The 17383-nt window shown below is 37.3% G+C and overlaps 1 protein-coding gene across 5 annotated transcripts in view; it reads left to right on the top strand.

Moving 5' to 3' along the window:
* ATAD2B (ATPase family AAA domain containing 2B) overlaps positions 1-17383 on the top strand; it is a 160683-nt gene that overhangs the window by 36174 nt on the left and 107126 nt on the right. For all 5 annotated transcript variants that reach the window (XM_066386307.1, XM_066386306.1, XM_066386304.1 and 2 more), the window contains exons 4-9: positions 183-336; positions 1520-1622; positions 3023-3131; positions 5123-5239; positions 10189-10264; positions 13671-13769. In XM_066386307.1, the coding sequence (XP_066242404.1) occupies positions 183-336; positions 1520-1622; positions 3023-3131; positions 5123-5239; positions 10189-10264; positions 13671-13769 (658 nt within the window). The remainder of the gene's footprint in view (positions 1-182; positions 337-1519; positions 1623-3022; positions 3132-5122; positions 5240-10188; positions 10265-13670; positions 13770-17383) is intronic.

The following is a 17383-nucleotide window of genomic DNA, read 5'->3' as shown; positions in this document are numbered from 1 at the left end:
ACAAGGGAAATAATTTAAATTATGACATATTGTAAGCATTAGAAATTTTAGATGATTGGATATTAATGCGATTTTGTGAGGTTATGCTAAACATTTTGTAGTTTTTTAAAAGTAAAGTTTTGATTTTTTTACTTTCTTTTTATACTCTGTACTTTGAAATGGAAATATCTCTCTTCTTGTAGCCCTTCGAAGCCATCCCCTTCGAGCGGAAAAGAAGGGAGATGGAGACCTTTCTTGTATAAATGGTGACATGGAAGTCAGAAAAAGTTGTCGTTCCAGGAAAAACAGATTTGAAAGCGTGAACCAGAGTTTGTTATTTGATCAACTAGTGAATAGGTATGAGTGCTTATGCAGAAAGCAGTTTCATTTAATGATTTGATTTTTAAGACAGTTATGTTTTTAAAAATAACTTTAAGCACTATGTAATAAATAGTTATTTTATAATGTAATTTGAATTAACAGCAGTTAGCAATGATTGTCAGTTTCTAGTCAGTTTACTAGATTTAAAACAATTTATGTAACAGCTAAATTTTTCTCATTCTTTTAAAGCTCTTGTATATAGATACTATAAAAAGTAATTTTATTGTATCTTCACCATAGTCATTTAATATTTCCTCATTTAACATTTGTATTCTTGACAATTTTCAAGCAACATTAAGTTCTATTATTGATAATATAGTTTTGCTTAGTTCAGATTTTGAATTAAAGGTCTTTTTTAGACTGAGTATGTAGGATATAGCTGGAAAGTCAGCCTAGCTAATTGCTCAGTGTCTCATTCTTCGCAGATAATAAATTATCCTACTTAATCCTTGCAAAGTGCTGGAGGAGGGAGGTCAGTATGTGCCCTGACCAGGGATTGAACCGGCAACCTCTGTGTTCTGGGATGATGCTCTAACCAACTGAGCTATCTGGCCAGGGCCTATTTTTTTTTTCTTTCTTTTTACATTTTTCTATTACAGTTTACATTCATTATTGTTTTGTATTAGTGTCAGATGTAGGTTTGTTAAATACTTAGATCAGTGTCTGGAAATAATAGTGTTTAAAAGATAAAATGTAGTAATGTCAGCATGTGTTTGGTGGGTGTCATTGTTCTCTAATTTCTAAAAATACCTGTTCTATTACCTTCTTGGTTTTAAACATTTTACAAATCCTTTATCCTATATAATTCTTAGCACCATCTTCAAATAAAAAGATTAAATTATTATTTTTTCAGTGTCATGGGTCTGGTAATTAGCTATTTGTAGTGACATTCTGGATTTAAATATTTGAAACCTTATAAACATAAGTCTCTTATTTTGTAAGTTTTACTTTTATAAATATATTAAGGTAGAAGATATTTTGGTTCCATCTTTTCTGGAAGCATTAACTTTTGATGGATGACAGTTGAGAAAAGGTTGTTAAGTACAGTGACATAAACAGAGATGATTCAGTTATGCTTTGGTGAAGATCTCCTTTACATGGACGACAAAGTCTGTGGTTCCACAATAGTCTAAACCCTACTTTTATTATATGGTTGTAGTACTGCCGAAGCTGTACTGCAGGAAATGGACAACATTAACATAAGACGAAATCGTCGATCAGGAGAAGTGGAACGACTTCGAATGTGGACAGATACAGAATTTGTGAGTATCCTAACTTCAACAACCTTTGCAATTTTTAATTTTTATTGAGGAATAAAAAGGGAGAATGAACACTATTTGGAGTTTTTTGGGTTAACAGCATTGTTCCTTCTTTGTTTTTAGCTTGGGATTTTATTGCATTCTTGCTTCTTTATCCATACCCTACTTTGCCACAACCTTCCTCTAAAGATCTCCTCAGCCCTGGCTGGGTGGTTCAGTGAATAAAGCGTTGACCTGGCATGCTAGATGTCATGGTTCGACCCCCGATCAGGGCATGTCTAGAAGCAATCAGTGAGTACACAACTAAATGGAACAACCAAGTGACACAACAACTTGATGCTTCTCTTTCTCTCTCAAAATCAGTGGAAAAATTAAAACAAAACAAAAAGGATCATCTCTATGCTTTTGCCAGAAAAGTCACCTGAAAGTATAGCTCCGATTCTATAACTTTTCTGACATGAACCTTTAATAGTTTTGTGTTGTGTACTGAATTCATTAAAAATACTTTGGCTTTCGTAACCTGATTTCAACTTTTTTTTTTTTTTGTATTTTTCTGAAGTTGGAAACGGGGAGGCAGTCAGACTCCTGCATGCGCCCGACTGGGATCCACCTGGTATGCCCACCAGGGGGTGATGCTCTGCTCATCTGGGGCGTCACTCTGCTGCAACCAGAGCCATTCTAGTGCCTGAGGCAGAGGCCATGGAGCCATCCTCAGCGCCCGGGCCCACTTTGCTCCAGTGGAGCCTCGGCTGCGGGAGGGGAAGAGAGAGACAGAGAGGAAGGAGATGAGGAGGGGTGGAGAAGCAGATGGGTGCTTCTCCTGTGTGCCCTGGCCAGGAATTGAACCCAGGACTCCTGCACGCCAGGCCGACGCTCCACCACTGAGCCAACCGGCCAGGGCCAACCTGATTTCAGCTTTATCTTCTCACTCTCCATTGCCCAAATATAAACAAGTCATTCTTCTATTTTTTACACCTCTTTAATATTTCTGGTTCGGGACTGATGCAATCCTACCTTGTTTCAAGGTTCATTTCAAATTTTCCTCTTTTCCCTGCCCTTACCATGAGGAAGTCTTCTCTTTGAATTCTACTTTGTACCTTTCCTTATGGCATTTAACTTGTTTTACTTTCTTTTATACTTACCTGTGGTTTACTTCATCCTAGCCTGTAATTTATTTGAGAGAGCTCATGGCATTATAGTTTAAAATTTTTAGATATTTTGTAAGTTTTATTTATTGTCTTGTTCCTTATATTTATTGAATTCAGGAAGCTCTGTTTTCATGAATCTGTGCCTTAATAGGTGCTCAGTAAATTTTATTGAGTGAGCATGTCCCATTGGGTTATAATATTTATAACCAGGAATAAATTTCATGTTAATACTTGACAGATTTCTTTCTTTAAAAGGAAAACATGGATATGTATTCAAGAGTGAAAAGGCGAAGAAAGTCACTGAGAAGAAATAGCTATGGAATACAGAATCATCATGAAGTCTCTACTGAAGGAGAAGAAGAAGGTTTGTAAAACACTTTATGAAATAAATCCTAGAAAGTTGAAGTGGAAGGAAAGATAAAATATATCTGGTCTTTCCCGTGAACTAATTTAAAAACCTAGAGTAATTTGCTTGTTATGCGAGACCTCTTTTGTATTTAGGTACCTTCTAATGGCCTCTATCTCAAGTCACCTTCTATCCATAGCCTTTAAATCTCTGATTATTGGGATCCCAAATTTAGTTATAAACTGGTGAATGGTGAAGTTCAGATAAAGAGGGACTGGTGGTACTAGTAAGAGTGGGTTCTACTTTTCTGAGGCGTGTCTGGGTTCCAAACTGAAGACCTACAAAACCCTGAATTTATAGAGCTAGAGCTGGGAACATGATGGAAGTACATTTGCCCCAAGAATTATAAATTAATGACCAGTACATCTGTAGAATTTAATTCTGTAGAAGTTAGCCTCTTTACTGAAGTGTATTTTTAGAAGATTTGGTATATTGTAAATGCAGGGTACTTGTATTTTACCAGGAAATCTTACTAGTTCTATTTGTGTAGCTTAAATGGAGAAGGTTTATTTCATGTGTTTTGTAATTAATGTGTTCTTAGCAGGTTATGAAAAGCTGATATTTCTAAGGAGGGCACTTTATTGAACACATATTATTGTGTTACAGCTAGCATCTCCATATTGCTTCCTTTGTAGAAAATCAGGATAGGTGAGACAGATTTATAATGTGATTTTTGCCTTTTCATTAACTGAACACATATGTGGAGTTTTCAAAGTAGATTTGACACTTATGGAATTTCTTCCCATAGTTAATAATGTTATTGTGCAGGCATTGTTTTAGAAAGTATTTTTTTTAATGTTTAGGAAACTTATTTGGGCACAAGTAATTATTTAGATAAACAATATTTTATTTGCTGATTTTCTCTATAACCTAATAATAAAAAATTTAAAAACCTAGAGTAAGCTTTCAGATGCCATGAATAAAATGTAAAGTCCTTTGCATTTTTAGTCTTTTTTTTATTATCACTGGCAATTAAAACATTTTTCCTATGCCTTAATATTTTATGTAATATTGATAATTCTTGTGGTCAAAAGTTAATCATAAAGTATATTGCACTTACGGAGCTTAAGCCTATGAATTTTCATTAACATGTTATTAAACTGTAATAGATGACATATCACAGCTATAACCAAACAATTTTTTTAAACCGCTTTTTAAAAATAAAACTTTTAGGACTTCGGTGTAATTTATTGTTTCCACCTATAGCTAGGTGAATTATCATAAGGCAATCACTAATGTCAAGAAATAAACTACAGTATTATCAATACCCCGGAAAACTGCTCCATACTCCCAATTCCTACCTGCATTTTTCTACCAAATGTAACTAATCCATGCTTACCTGTTGTCAGTAGGCCTAACAAACTTATTACAGTGCCAACAAAAATCACTTTTGTTGTAACATTAGCAATTATCTTTTAAACACACTTTTTGAACTGCCAAATGGTATTTGAATACTAATCTAATTCACTGGTTAAATGGCCATTGAATGAAGTTTGCTGTAGTAAAATTCTGAATCATAAGTAAATCCAGAGGTCAAATATGGCCCTAGTCAGATAGCTCGGTTGGTTAGATCGTCCTGAAGTGCAGAGGTTGCTGGTTTAATCCCTGGTTAGGGCACATACAGGAAGAGATCTATGTTCCTCTCTTTTCCTCCCCCCTCCCCTCTTTAAAATCAATCAATAAAAAAAATTAAAAAGAGGTAAAATATGACCATAGTGCTTCATTAGCAGAAAACTATTATTAATTATTTGTAGGAAAGGAATTTTCTTTTACATCTATCTAGGTTGATTTTTAATTTTATTGATTTATGCTGTATCATAAAATATTGATACTTTTAAATGTCACCTGTGCAGAAAGAGTAAAAGATAAAATGTAAATATTCCGTTCTAGAGTAGACCAATCCTGTGGATTAAAATAGTGCTTTTTTTCTTTTGTATGGGGGAAACTAGAATCTCAAGAGGAGGATGGAGATATAGAAGTTGAAGAGGCAGAAGGAGAAGAAAATGATAGACCATATAATTTGAGACAAAGGAAAACAGTGGATCGATACCAAGCACCTCCAATAGGTAGGAGACTCTAAATAACTTCTTTCTTTTTGTAGTTGAGTAGCTTATTCTGCTCCATCTCTAAAAAATTAACGTTGTTGAATTTAAAAGAATGAAATCTCTAGTTGGTTCCATATATCTTTTCTTGCATAGACTTCTATTTACACACACAATAGGGATAAAATTGAATTCTTAGTTGCAATATTATAGGATTACATAGAGCACGTACATTTTATTTAAAGAACTGTAAATTTAATAATAAATGCTGTTCTTTTGTATTACTTTATTGAGTACTTCCACTTACAGCAGTTCTTTAGGACAAGTCTGTCTATGTTCCCAGTGGTTGAGTAATTTAGTCCCAAAAGTGGTACATGGCTGCAGCTTGGCCAATAACAGTTTAGGGTTTTTTTTTAAAGGAAAATATTTAAATCTAATGGCAACTAATAAAGTCCACATGGATTATTTTATTGACTTTTTCTAGCTCTTAGGAAATTTCATCACTTTTGATTCCCTGCAAATTTTTAAAAATTGAGATATAATTTACATATGAGATTCACCATTTTTGCTGGTTTTTAATATGCACAATTCATTGGTTTTTTTGTGTATTCACAAGTGTGTGCAGTCATCATCATTATCTAATTCCAGAACATTTTACTACTTCTACACTTTTTCCCCTCCCTCAGTCCTTAACAACTATTACTGTGCTTTTTGTCTCTTTAGATTTGCCTGTAAGTGACCTTTTGTGTTTAGTTTCTTTCACTTAGTATAATGCTTTCAAGGAAGAACCTAGATCTTTTTATTCAAACTCCTCTATTTTCTAAAAACAATTATTGATTCTCTGAAAGGGGTCTGTCAGAGTTATCTCATTAGAAGCTTGCTCAAGTATGTGGATACTTCTCTACTTAATAATCTCTATCACAGAAAATCCTGTTAATGATGGGGGAGGTGTTTTGGAACTAAAAAAAGACTGTGAACCATTTTTCTGGATTGAAAAAAAAAACTTATTGAGGTATAGTGAACTATAGTCCATTGCCATTACACATATTTGATGTGTGTAAGTTGGCATGTTTGAAATTCCTTAGGTATATTCCTATGAAACTATCACCACAGGCAAGATAATGAACATGTTCATCAACCCCCAAAATTTCAGTCTGCCTATTTGTAATTTATTCCTAACCTTTTTGTGCCTCCCCCCTCCCAGTCCTTAGGCAGTCACTGATCTGATCTGCTTTCTTCACTATAGATCAGTGGTCCCCAACCCTTTTTGGGCCACGGACTGGTTTAATGTCAGAAAATATTTTCACGGACCGGCCTTTAGGGTGGGACGGATAAATGCACAAAATAAAATGCGATCGGCGTAAAAACTGTGGTATTTTTAAACATAATTGTCGAACTTACGATATTTATTGGGCTAAGTTAAAGGAGGAACGAGCATGTCCTCATTATTCAGGCTGTATTTAAATTTGTTATTCTGACAACGTTTCATGTCTGACATCAATATGTAATATGATAGGTTCAGGCTCGCTACCAATCATGAACCTATGACAATAAAAATAAACATGAATCCACTGTGTACTCGTATGCAACTTTATTAGAAGCGTCTTCTTAACATCGCACCAACAACAGAACATGAGTAACATCCTCTCTGCCTCCAAACACTTTCCAGTCGCTATGGTAACGTTTAAACATGCCTTAAAAATAAGACACAACACAAAAACAAATATAAAGTGCATGAAAAATACAACTCACCATTGTTATGAATATTGTAAGTTAAGGGTTATTTATTATAATGTTTATATAGAATGAGCGATAGTAGCCTGTCTCTCAACAACCATAATGCTAAATCAGTGGGAGCCCTGAGCTTGTTTCTCTGCAATGAGACGGTCCCATCTAGGGGTAATGGGAGACAGTGACACCCGAAGTGTGTTATGTCCAGTCTATTCTGTAATTTTGTTTTGGTTGCTGTCACTGCAGAAAATCCCACTTCACACAAATAGGATGTTGGAAATGCCAACAGGGTTTTTAGTGCTTTTGTGGTGATCTCCGGGTATTCTGCCATGACTTTAATCCAGAACACTGGCAGAGTTGTAGTCTCGAACATATTTTTAAGGCCGCTGTCATTTGCCATCTCCAGTAGTTGATCCTCTTCTTGCTTAGACACGCTGGATTCACCTGGTTTGTTGACAAATGGATCGCGGGTCCATTCCTTGGCAATTTGTGGGTCTTTTGTGGTTGGGAAGTAGCGTTCAAACTCTTTTAAAAGCAAATACGGGTGATCGTGCACCAGCTGGGACAATGAAGGCTTGGGCTCAGTCTCTTCCAAAATTCCCGCGAATGTTTGAAACATGTCAAATATACCCCTGTTCACGCGTCGTCCCCACAAATCCAGTTTGGCTTTAAATGCAGCCACTTTATCTGCCAACTTGAAGACAGTTGTCATTTCCCCCTGAAGTGACCTATTGAGTTCATTGAGGAGGTTAAATATGTCACACAAATAAGCGAGTTTTGCGACCCATTCCTCATCACTTAAATGTGCTGCTAGCAGTGACTTTTTTTCTGAGAGAAATCTCTGCAGCGGCTCTCGTAATTCAAACACTCATGCCAGGGACCTCCCTCGGGTTAACCATCTTATTTCTGTGTACAAGAGAAGGTGTCTGTGCTCCGCGTTTATTTCCTCACAAAGCTGCTCGAACAGGCGCGAGTGAAGGGCGTGTGCTTTGATGTGGTTAATAACTTTAACGACATCATTCAATACGCTGTTAAGTTCCGGTGGTATATTTCAGCTAGCTAACATTTCCCTGTGAATGACACAATGTGTAGACTCGCATTCAGGTGCAACCTCCTTAATCCGAGTAGTTAAACCAGACATCCTTCCGGTCTTGGCAGCAGCTCCATCTGTGCATATGCCAACACAAAAAGACCATTTCAGTTTTCTGATGTATAGTCATCCAGCAATTTAAATAGTTCTGCGGCTGTGGTTTTGGTTGGCAACGATAGTGCACATAACATATCCTCCTGTACATCCTCTTGATAAAGGTAACGCATGTAAACAAGTAGCATTGCCTTGTCAATATCTGTAGATTCATCAACCTGGAGAGCGTACCACAGTGATTTATTAATCCTTTCCAACAATTGTGATTCAATGTCCTCTGCTGTTTCCTCAATGCGCCGTGTGACGGTGGTAGCCAAAAGAGGCATCTGTGCTATCTTTTTAACCGCAGCCTCTCCTAGAAGTTCACGACAAATGTCTTTAGTGGCTACAAGGATCAATTCTTCACCAATGGTGAATGGCTTCTTAGCCTTAGCAATACGATTAGCCACCAAGTATGATGCTCTCAGTGCACTCGCATTTATTGATGTAGTGGCCACCAGTAATTGTTTCTGTCCTTCTTGTTCATGCTTTTTTCTTTCAAAATACTCAGGAGGCTTGTCTTTTAAAGTAGGGTGCTTGGTCTCCAAGTGGCGAAGCAGTTTTGAAGGCTTCATTGCCTCATTACTTAGCCAGTAGCCACATATTATGCAAAGCGGCCTTGGTGCATGAGAATCACCAGTTGCAATAAATCCATACTTCAAGTAGGACTCCTGGTATTGTCTGTTAAATGAAGCCTTCTTTTTCTTCGAGGTTGTAGGTTCTTCTTCTGTCTCCTCACTGGCCCTTTTCCACTTCGCAAAAAAACTTTCAATGGAATTTTGTTTTTCACTCATTTTGCTAGTTTATGGGTTTAATTTTGGTGGCAACGTATCACGTGACCGAGACAAGCATCAGGAGTGAGTCTTAGACGGATGTAAGAGAGGGAATCTGGTCATTTTTAAAAAATAAAACATCATTCAGACTTAAATATAAATAAAACGGAAATAATGTAAGTTATTTATTCTTTCTCTGCGGACCAGTACCAAATGGCTGACGGGCCGCTCCGGTCCGCGGCCCGGGGGGTGGGGACCACTGCTATAGATTACACAATCTTTTTTTTTTCTGACTTCTTTCACTCAGCATAATTATTGTATGATTTATCCATGTTGTTGAACATAACAGTATTGTGCTTTTTTTTTTTATTGCTGAGTAGCATTCCATTGTATGGATATATCACAATTTGCTTATCCATTCATTTGTTTTGTGGATATTGGGATTATTGACATTTCTAGTGTTGGCTATTATAAATAAAATTCTTATAAACATTCATGAGAAAATCTTTGTTAGACAGATGTTTTCATTCATGTTTCTTAGAAATAATCACCTAGGAGTAGAATTGGCTAGGTTTTATGGTTAGGGTATGTTTAAATTTTTAAGAAATTGCCAACTGTTTCTCCCTCTCACTAAGAGTATATGAGAGTTTCTATATTTGGTTCATATTTTTGCCAACACTATGGTCAGTTTTAAAAATTAATTTTAATATGTATTTACTGTAGTTTTAATTTATATTTCCCTATTGACTAATGATTTTGAGCATCTTTTTATGTGATGATCTGCTAGTGTTTTCTCTGGTGAAGTGTCTGTTCAAATTTCTAATGCATTTTTTCAATTGAGTTATTTTCTTATTATTGAATTTTGAGAGTTTCTCATGCATTGTGGATATCAGCCCTTTATCAGATATGTGATTTGCAATATTTCTCAGTCTATAGCTTGTTTTTTAATCCTCTTTACAGTGTCTTTCAAAGAGCAGAATTTATAATTTTGAAGAATTCTCAATTTATCAATTTTAAAAAAAAGTATTGTGCATTTGGTATCATATCTAAGAAATCCTTGTTTGACCCATACTTACAAAGACTTAATTTAACATCTTTTTAGAATATATATTTACAACTTACTGCACAAGTTTTTTCTTTTTTATTGTGCTCCTTCTAGGCATTATTTAGAACTTGAAAACATATGACTAGCTTCTAATCAGAAAGTTAATGGGAGAATTTCTACCCCTTTCATACATCAACTTACTTTATTATTAATTTCTATATTATCCTGTTTTTCTTTTAAGTACCAGCTCATCAAAAAAAGAGGGAAAATACGCTGTTTGATATTCACAGGTCTCCAGCAAGAAGAAGCCATATCAGGTATGTTTTGTTGGTTTTTGAAAGGAGGAAATATTTACATCTGTCATTTAGATGCAGTTGTATCCTTTAAATAATACATAATTTTATGCCTTTTAATTATAATATAGGTATTGATGGTATAAATGATGATACCAGGGAGGGACAAATAGCATCTTTCTTTTTAAAAAAATTTTATTTTTCTGTTACAGTTGACATTTGATATTATTTTATATTAGTTTTAGGCATATACATAGTGGTTAGACAGTTACATAATTTATAAGTGGTCCCCCTGATAATTCAAATGCCCATCTGGTCCCATACATAGTTATTACTATATTATTGACTATGCTGTACTTTACATCCCCATGACCCTTCTGTAACTACCAGTTTGTACTTCTTAGTCCCTTCACCTTTTTCACCCATCCCTTAAACCACCCCTCTTCTCTCTGGCATCCAACAGTTTATTCTCTACATCTGTGAGTCTGTTTCTGTTGTTTGTTTACTTATTTTGTTCTTTAGATTGCACATGTAAGTGAAATTATATGGTGTTTGTCTTTCTCTACCTGACTTATTTCACTTAGTGCAATACCCTCTAAGCTAGTGTTTTTCAACCATGTGTCCGTGGACTGATGCCGGTATGTATGAGTCATTGAGTCTATAATCTTTGATCCTCATACAACAGCAGGGCGGTTAACTCTTTTGTGGACTGGCATGAAATTTCTGGTGGACTGGTGGTTGAAAAAACACTGCTTTCTAAGGTCCATCCATGTTGTTGCAAGTGATCAGATTTTATTTTTTTATTGCTGAGTAATATTCCATTGTATATATGTACACGTTTTTTATCCCCTCAACTATTGATGGGTGCTTGAGTTGCTTCCATATCTTGGCAATTGTAAATAACAGTACTGTGATCACAGGGGTGCATATATCTTTTCGAATTAGTGTTTTGAAATTCTTCAGATATATACTCCAAAGTCGAATTGCTGGGTTATATTGGCAGTTCCATTTTTAACATTTTGGGGATCCTCCATGTGATTTTCCATAGTGACTATACCATTTTATATTCCCACTAATAGTGCATGAAGGTTTCTTTTCTCCACAGACTCACTAATTCTTGTTTTCTTATTAATTGATAGTCACTTTGACAGGTGTGAGGTGATATTTCATTGTGGTTTGATAAATGGTGATGTTGAACATTTTTTCATGTTTATTGGTCATATGTAAATAGCTTCTTTCTTTAATTAGTTACTAATAATTATTGTCCTGCATATGACTTATCTTCCTGATTCAGTTTGCCTGGAATAATTAGTTTTAACAATAATGTTTTCTAAAGCTACATAGTTCTCTGGTCCCTTTGTACAGGTAAATCTAAGAGACACACATTGCTTTCATTCAAAGCATTGGTTTAGTAGTTAGTCTTTACTACTTTTTTTGGTTTTTCTTTCTTTTACATGTAGATACAAAGGAAATCTTTTGTGTTTGAAATTTTATCATGTCTAATTATGTTTCCTGAAATGATAATGTATTATTCCCCATTGTTCAAGAAAATTGTTTTAGGCCCTGGCCAGATAGGTTAGTTGGTTAGGGTGTTGTCCTGATAGGCCAAGGTTGCGGGTTTAATGCCTGGGTAGGGCACATACAAGCATTTCTCTCTCTCCCTCTAAAATTCAGTAAATGAAATTAAAATAAAATGAACATTAAAAGTTTTTTTCTAGCCTGACCAGGCGGTGGCGCAGTGGATAGAGCATCGGACTGGGATGCCAAGGACCCAGGTTTGAGACCTCGAGGTCGCCAGCTTGAGCACGAGCTCATCTGGTTTGCTCAAAAGCTCACCAGCTTGGACCCAAGCTTGCTGGCCTGAGCAAGGGGTTACTTGGTCTGCTGAAGGCCCACAGTCAGGGCACATAAGAGAAAACAAACAATGAACAACTAAGATGTCGCAATGTGCAATGAAAAACTAATGATTGATGCTTCTCATCTCTCTGTTCCTGTCTGTCCCTGTCTATCCCTCTCTCTGACTCTCTCTGAAAAAAAAAAAAAAAGTAAGTTTAAAAAAGAAAAGTTTTTTTCTAGCCTCAGAAGTCTCTCATTTTATCATACTAACATCGTTATTTATATATCCTTTGCAATATGTTCATATATATGTGGAAATACACATATCTATTGTTACTCCTTCTTTCTGCATAAAATATACTGTGTACATTGTCCTATACCTTTTTTTTCCACAATTTATTTTAACTGTCTCTTTAGTGAAATTTCACATTTATGTAATACAGTTATCTTCGCCATATCACTATTCACTTTATTTTTTTATTTACAGAGAGTCAGAGAGAGGGATAGATAGGGACAGACAGACAGGAACAGAGAGAGATGAGAAGTATTAATCATCAATTTTTTGTTGCAACACTTTAGTTGTTCATTGATTGCTTAACCGTGGGCCTTCAGCAGACTGAGTAACCCCTTGCTCAAGCCAGCAACCTTGGGTCCAAGCTGGTGAGCTTTGCTCAAACCAGATGAGCCCGCACTCAAGCTGGTGACCTTGGGGTCTCGAACCTGGGTCCTCCACATCCCAGTCCAACGCTCTATCCACTGCACCACTGCCTAGTCAGGCTCACTATTCACTTTTTGCAGTCTCAGTATATCGTGGATTTTTAAATTGTATATATCTAATTTTGTATTGAGGAATTTTGCAGTATATAGGTATTTTTACATATTTATTATTTTAATTATTTTTGCAGTAAAATAAGCATTTTCTAGCCTAAAAAAATTGAAAACAATATAAAAAATGTAAAAAAAAATTAATTAAAGCATGTTAGTATTTACTAGTAAGTACCCAGATAGAATTTTACATGTTGTTAAAATTATGTAGGTTTAAGAGTGTAGAAAGTGTTTAAGAGCACAGGAAGTGTTTATAAGAGTGTGGGAAAGGTTAATAACAGTGTGGGAAAGATTTATAAGAGTGTGGGGAGGGTTTATAAAGCCTTAAAATATATAAATAATAAAATAAGTATAACGTCACTAGTTTGAGGATTTTTGCCTATCATGGGGGGGGGTTCTGGAATCTAACTCCTGCGATCAACGACTGCAGTTGGATAATATTACATTTGTAGATATACTATATTTTTAAAACTAGTCCTTTATTGAGTTGTTTTCAGTCCTTTGCTATTGTAAAGTATGATATAATGAATATGCTTGCATAATTGCCATTTTACATGTGCCTTCCTAAACTACCCTATTTAAAAAAATTGTAGGCTCCCTATTCTCCTTTTTTTCTCTTTTTCTCTGTGAAACTTGCTGTTTATACTTTTTTCATTGTATACTGCATAAGTGCAAGGAGCTTAATAACCATTACTAAATGAATGGATGAATGTATGTAATAAAAAATCGTTGGCTTCTGTAATAATTTTAAGAATTTTTTTTTAAATAGGAGAAAGAAGCATGCTATTCATAGTAGTGACACAACTTCTTCTGATGAAGAACGCTTTGAAAGGAGAAAATCAAAGAGCATGGCAAGAGCAAGAAATAGGTTAGTAACTTTTTAATTGTTACTTTCTTGGTGAAAAAAGGAAGAACAGTTTATGTATATATATATATTTTTTCATTTTAAAGTCATTTTTATTTTTCAATTACAGTTGACACGCATTATTATATTAGTTTCAGGTGTACACCCTGGTGATTAGACATTACATAACTTACTAAGGAATCATCTGATAAATCTTGCATCCATCTGACACCATACATAGTAATTAGAATATATTCCCTATGCTGTACTTTACATCCCCATGACTGTGCTGTAATTACCATTTTGTACTTCTAATCCCTTCACCTTTTTCACCCATCCCCCAACTCCTCTCCCATCTGGAATCTGTCAAAATGGTCTCTGTATCTATGAGCCGCTTTCTGTTCTGCTTGTTCATCTATTTTTTTTTTTTGATCCAATTATTTTTAGATATGTATTTATTGCCATTTTCTTGTTCATATTTTCTTTTATTCATTCTCCTAATGAAGATCCTTTAATGTTTCATATAGTACTGGTTTGGTGCTGATGAACTTCAGTTTTTTTCTTGTCTGGGAAGCTCTTTATCTTTCCTTCAATTCTGAATGATAGCTTTTCTGGGTAGAATAATCTTGGTTCATCACTTTGAATGTTTCTTCCTACCCTCTTCTGGCCTGCCAAGTTTCTGTTGAGAAATGAGCTGACAGTCTTATGGGAGCTCCCTTGTAGTTAACTAACTGCTTTTCTCTTGCTGTTTTTAAGATTCTCTCTTTGTTTTAACCTTTTGCATTTTAATTATGATGTGTCTTGGTTTTAGCCTCTTTGGGTTCATCTTGTTTGGAAATATCTGTGCTTCCTGGACTTGTATGTCTATTTTTCTCACCAGGTTAGGGAAGTTTTCTGTCATTTTTTCAAATAGGTTTTCAATTTCTTGTTTTTTTCTTCTTCTTTTGGTACTTACATGATGCAAATGTTGGTACGCTTGATGTTGTCCCACAGATTTCTTAAATTGTCTTCCACTTTTTTTTGGATTTTTTTTTTCCTTTTTGCTGTTCTGATTGGGTGTTTTTTGCTTCCTAATATTCTAAATGACAAATTTGATTTTTGGCTTTATATACTCTATTACCTGTTTCACTGTAAATTATTCTTTATTTCACTTAGTGAATTCTTCATTTTTGACTGGTCTTTTTTTATGCTGTTGAGGTTTTCACTAAGTTCATTGAGCATCCCTATAACCAGTGTTTTTGAACTCTATATCTAGTTGATTGCTTCTGTCCATTTTGTTTAGTTCTTTTTCTGAGGTTTTGTTCTGTTCTTTTATTTGGGACATGTTTCCTTGTCCCATCATTTTGGCGGTTTCCCTGTCTTTGTTTCTATGTATTAAGTAGAGCTGCTATGTCTCCCTGGCTTGGAAGAGTGGCCTAATGTATGTTTTCTTTTGGTTCCAGTGGCACAGCCTGCCTAATCACTCAAGCTGGGTACTTAGGGTGTGCCCCCAGTGTTGGCTGTGCACACCCTCCTCTTTTGTAGTTGAGCCTTGATTACTGTTGGCACACTAATGGGAGTGATTTACTCCTAGGCTTATCAGTTGCAAAGACTTGCAGTGATTGCTACTCCCCAACTTCTGACCACTGTGGGGGATCAGCAGTGCAGGAGCCCATCCCACAGAGCAGGGCTTACTTCAGCAGGGCTCTGGTGCCTGCTGAGTCTGCCGCTTGAATGTGTCACTTGTGGAGGTGGATGGTTGATGAAGCTTTTTTTTTTTTTTACAGAGGCAGAGATAGACAGGGACAGACAGACAGGAACGGAGAGATATGAGAAGTATCAATCATCAGTTTCTCGTTGCGCGTTGCGACTTTTTAGTTGTTCATTGATTGCTTTCTCACATGTGCCTTGACCGTGGGCCTTCAGCAGACCGAATAACCCCCTGCTGGAGCCAGGGACCTTGGGTCCAAGCTGGTGAGCTCTTTGCTCAAGCCAGATGAGCCCTCGCTCAAGCTGGTGACCTCGGGTCTCGAACCTGGGTCCTTCCGCATCCCAGTCCAACGCTCTATCCACTGCGCCACCACCTGGTCAGGCAATGAAGCTTTGACATAGTCTGAAGCTGTTCACTCGGATGTGCTGGCTCTTGGGCCCTTTGGGAGGTGCAGGCCAAGGGCAGTCACTGCCTGTTTTCTGCTTGGGGCCACTGGGAATGAGCTACAGAGTGATCTGCAGATGGCTACTGCTTGTGCTGGGCTTGGAGGTTCCCAGGAAGGCCAAGCTGTGAACCAAGGCCAATCACTGCTAGTGCCAGGGCTGGGACTCCTTAGCAAGAGGTAGGAGGCATGGTGAGGCCAGGTGCTGCTTGTTTGAGAGATTTCAGGAAAATCTGAAGCATGAGCCAGGACAGACCATTCATATGGAAACAGCTTGGGTGGGCCTGAAAGTTGGGTGGAGTGGGGACTCAGGGAATCACCAGGGTGGGGCAAACAGTATGAACTTGGTTAATATAGTCTCAGATACGGCATCTACCTGCCATCTCTGTGGGGGGAGGCCTCATCAAAAGAACAATGGCCTCTGCCTGTACTTCTGTCTGGGAGAATGCTGCCCCTCACCCCGCTAGCTCTCACTTTGATGCTGCGCAATCCAGTTCCTCCCTGTATGACTCTGGTGCCTTTCAAGCTGCTGACCCAGTGCTGGAGCTTAGAAAAAGTGAGTCTGAGTAAGTCTGTGTGTGGGCCCTTTAAAAGGAACTGCTTGGTACTCCAGCAGTCTTCTGTCTCTCTCAGCCTCAGGCCCTGCTGGTTTTTATAGCCAGAGTTATGGGAACTTCTGGCACTGGATCCCTGGGTTGGGAGGCCTGGTGTGGGGCTTGGATCCCTTGCTCCTCAGCGGGGACCTCTGCAACTGAAATATGCCTCCTAACTTTTATACACCACATGTGGATGTGGGGTCAGCTTGTTTGCATCTCTGTCTCTTCCGCTGTTGGCAGTGGTGAGAACATAAATGGTACCAGATATTAGACCAGTGGGGTCAGACCTGACTTTGGTTCAGAGACCTCAGTACTTGAGTTGAATTCAGAGCCAAGACACAAAATGTAAGAGAAAGTTTATTTATAAAGTCACAGAGGTAGAAGAAATGGGCTTTAGGAGACAAGTTACAGAGGCAAAAGAAGGGGCCATTGAAGCTTAAGAGAGAGAAGGGTAAAGGTAATGTGCCTAGGGGTCTGGGGAGAGGAGGAGAAGGAGAAAGGCAGGGGTGTGCTCTCAGGAGAGTGAGTGCACTGGGTCCTCTGTCCTCAGGGCTTTTAAGGGTGGAGCTATTAGGGGAGGTTCCAGGAGAGGATCTCAATAGAGTGTTCATCAGTTCTCCAGTTATGTATTTTTAAGGTTGTGGTCTTCACTGATTGATCAGTGTCAGGGCAGGAGTATCTAATCAGTGCAGCTGGTCCTGAGGTCAGCTGTGGAGTTGCTCGTCTAGTTTTGTTGCTTTTCTGGGCCTGGAGCTGAAACACAACTGGGGCTTGGCCTGTTATCCTTGTTCTGGTGACCTCTGTACCTAGCCCACCATCCTTACTCTGCTCATGTTGGTCCAACTGCCTACCACACTACCAGACTCAATGTAGTTTCTTCTTTAATTCTTTAGTTGTAGGACTTCCATTC

This window comes from Saccopteryx leptura, chromosome 5 (assembly GCF_036850995.1).
Source record: "Saccopteryx leptura isolate mSacLep1 chromosome 5, mSacLep1_pri_phased_curated, whole genome shotgun sequence".
Lineage (NCBI taxonomy): Eukaryota > Metazoa > Chordata > Mammalia > Chiroptera > Emballonuridae > Saccopteryx > Saccopteryx leptura.
The sequence above is the reverse complement of the archived record's forward strand: the minus strand, read 5'-3'. Positions and strand labels throughout refer to the sequence as shown.